Source organism: Protobothrops mucrosquamatus, unplaced genomic scaffold (assembly GCF_001527695.2).
Source record: "Protobothrops mucrosquamatus isolate PMUCROS unplaced genomic scaffold, P.Mucros_1.0 scaffold_33, whole genome shotgun sequence".
Taxonomy (NCBI): Eukaryota; Metazoa; Chordata; class Lepidosauria; order Squamata; family Viperidae; genus Protobothrops; species Protobothrops mucrosquamatus.
The window spans coordinates 284040-287418 of NW_015386109.1; the positions used below are offsets into that span (position 1 = coordinate 284040).

Genomic DNA, 3379 nt, shown 5'->3' on the forward strand with positions numbered 1-3379 from the left:
GTGAGAACAATTAATCAGCCCCCAGAAGTTGTGGGGGGCTCCATCCCTGGAAGGTTTTTCAAGAAGAGACTTTTAAAATTTAGAAGAGGGTTTGGAGTTGGCACAATCTCAATTTTCCATGCTTCCATAAGAAGAAGACCTGGGAAATTCCTGTTCTGCGCAAACAACCGCTGTTATACAACCGCTGTTTTGCAATCATTGCATAAAAGGGTTAGTTGACAGGTTTGCATGACCATGCACGGCCTCAAATTCTGCTTTTTTTTTTTTTCAGGCACTGTAAGTCTAACGTTAATTAAAATTTAACCAGGAGCATGCAGATTTAAAAAGAGCCAGGAAAAATATCAATGCTCAGCTTAACCTGGAAAGTAAATAAGATGAAAGCAGAAATCAAGGCCCTGATTTTTATTTTTATTTTTCATTTTTGCTGCACAGGCTGCAAAAAAAAAAATCAGAATTAACTAGGTAGATCTTAACAAAACGGCTTTGCGATGCATTTTCAGGCAAGTTCTATCCTGAGTCAGATTGAAATCACTAGAAAAACAAAAAAAACCCCAAACCTGTAGCTAAATTAGCAAAAAAAAAAGTGTTAATTTGTTTTAAAAAAGCGGTTTTGATCCTTTGGCTGACTCAAATCTCCTTTCAAGGAAACAGAGAGAATATTCAACTCAAAAAATGAATCTCAGGTCTTCCCGCAAAATTTAATTCTGCCCTTTCATTGGCACCTTTACTGCTGTTTTTACTTTTAACGCCAGCAGCAAAACATTACAGGAAATGGTAAAATTTGGCATCAACTTTGCCTGAAAAGAAAAAAAACAAAACCCATTGAAATCTGAGCACAAACCAGGCTGGTGAAAGTGGAAATTCCTCCAACCTTTTTCCACCTTTTAAAATGTAATATTTCCTGACAAGAAAAGAGAATTTCAGAGCTGGGAAAATTGGACTTTTCTTCACTAGGAAAAAGTCCGCTCGCAAATTATGAGGTTCTTCTGTTTATGACACCGTCGGTATTTTTCTGCAATCTCCTCCAGATTTTTGCACCCAGGGAGTGCCCGGCCAGGCAAACACACACATACCAGAAAAAAAGTGAGACGTGCAAAAAAATAAATTAAAATAAGCAATTCTCTGGGTTTTCCAGTTCCCCACCCACTCAGGTTTTACTCAGCGCTTGTGGCTGGCAATTAAAAAAAAAGCTCTTTTTTTTTTCTAAGAAAAAAAAAAATTCCCATCCTGACAAAAAGGGGAAGATTTTGTTATTCTTCTTCTTCTCTTCCTTTCTCTTTTAGTTCTGTGTGAAGAAGTTCAAAATTACAATTTGGGACTTTAAAGAACGGGAAGTGGGGAGGGGGACGGCCAGCCATTATGGGAATATGAAAAGATGGGTGAAATTGAGTAGCTTTACAGACATCTAGGATTCTCAGCCTGGCCTACTCCGCAGGGCTGTTGTGAAAACAGTTCCCACGGTGAGAACGTAACGATCGCAATTCTGCCCCAGCTTTCCGTTGCTAAGCGAGACGGTTGTTACCTACGTGTTGACCCATTGTACGACTTTTTTCCTTCCCAACCGCTGCAGTTGTTAAGTCGGTCACACGGTCGTTAAACGAATCTTCCCCCTTGGCGTTGCCGGTCAGAAGGTCGCAAAAGGGGGATCGCGAGACACACACCCCGGGGACATAAATACGAGCCGGTTGCCCAAGCGTCTGAATTTTGATCACGTGACCGCGGGGACGCAGCCAACGGTCGTTAAGTGTGAAAAACGGTCGTAAGTCACTTTTTCCCCCGGCGTTTGGCCCCACCCACCACTGACTTTAAACCCTCCCCCCAGCCATTGTAGGGCTGTGCCCCCGTTGGCACACACCCCCGACCTGAGACTCTGACCCCCAACTTTAAAAAAAATATATATAAAAATACAGTTACAATCCCCCAGCCGCAAATAGCCCATTTTTTCTCCCTCCTGTATTTGGGAACTGCATTCACACGACACATTTGAACCCCTCCATCTAAGGACGGGTTTTAGGATTTTCCAGGGCACTTTTCTCATTGGGGGGGGGTCAATGTTTTGCCTGCCCCTGCAAATCTCTGCCAGCCATGGGGGAGGAGGACGGGGGGGGGGACAAACCAGATCCTGCCTGGGAAGCCAGTTAATGCTTTTTATTTTTATTTTCCAGCACTTCCCCGTACAAAATCTGGCATTGGCTCTGACTCCTGTTTTGTTCAGAGCATTTTCACTTTTGTTCCCCGAGTTACTGGAAAAAGGAAGAGAAAGACACACACAAAAAAAAGACACCTTGTTTGTTACACTTTCGCCAAGCCAGACAGTGGAAATTCAAACTTCTTGCATGGCTGACCCCTTAACCGCAGCACAAGTTTCTAGTCCCTGGTGATAGCTGTCATTCACAGAATTGCAAGAACCCCACCAAAACCAACCACCTCTGAAAAACAATAATAATAATAATAATAATAATAATAATAATAATAATAACAATAACAACAAAAAGAGCCCTTCTGCTTTCCTTCACCCACCTCTGCTTCAAGTGGCAGACCGTTCCACCGGCTAATATTTCCTGGCTCTGAAGGGCGACTGAAAGCTTTTGCTATATATTATTATTATTATTTAAATTTATATACCGCCCTATCTCCCTTACGGGACTCAGGGCGGTGAACAGGCAATAATAAAAATCACAGTAAATATAGATTCTCTTCCATTTTAAAGCATGGACTTACCGGGAACATGTTGCCCCCCAATTACAGCGATCCCAGAGAGAGAAGGAAAGCCATAGGATCAAGGCTTTCTGAAATGGCTCTCCAGTCAATGGATTCCTTGCGCAGCATCCCAAACTTCTTCCGATCGTTTGATCTTTTTTTTTTTTTTTTTAAATTCCTCTGAAATTGGCCCTTGGTCTCCTGGAGAAAGTGTTGTTTTTTTTTCCCTCCAGCCCGAGAGATCCAGTCTTGTCTAAAGTTGAAGTGAAAATGAAAATAATTTTCTCTGCAGTCCACACCCTCACAGTGGCCTCATTTCCTGATCTGGATCCTTTGTGTGTATACAGCAATTTATTGTTTATTCAGCAAGCGTCCTTTTGCTGCCAGCTCGGAAAACCTGATCGAGGTCTACTTTGATTCTGTGTTCTGGTTCGTTGCACAGTGACAGGCAGATGTTTAGCCTGGATTTTGCAATTTTGTGCAGCTCTCGAGTCTTGGAGAGGCAGATGTTTCATAATGTGAAAGATAGCCGTCGCAGGATGTCAGCTGTTCCCAGTCCAGTTGCCTTTTGCAATTGACCGATGCTGGTGTTGTCAACGCCAAGGGTGTTATTAGGGTGGGTTGCACCGTTTCAGCCAGATGTTTAGCCTGGGTTTTGCAATTTTGTACACCTCTCGAG

At 42.7% G+C, this 3379-nt stretch overlaps 1 protein-coding gene across 1 annotated transcript in view; it reads right to left on the bottom strand.

The window, feature by feature from the left end:
* The window catches only part of LOC107282271 (tumor necrosis factor receptor superfamily member 14), a 12000-nt gene extending 9140 nt beyond the window's left edge, over positions 1-2860 (bottom strand). Inside the window, exon 1 of the mRNA XM_015810047.1 lies at positions 2722-2860. Within this exon, the coding sequence (XP_015665533.1) occupies positions 2722-2730 (9 nt within the window). The 5' untranslated portion in view covers positions 2731-2860. The remainder of the gene's footprint in view (positions 1-2721) is intronic.
* Positions 2861-3379: the final 519 nt, after the last annotated feature.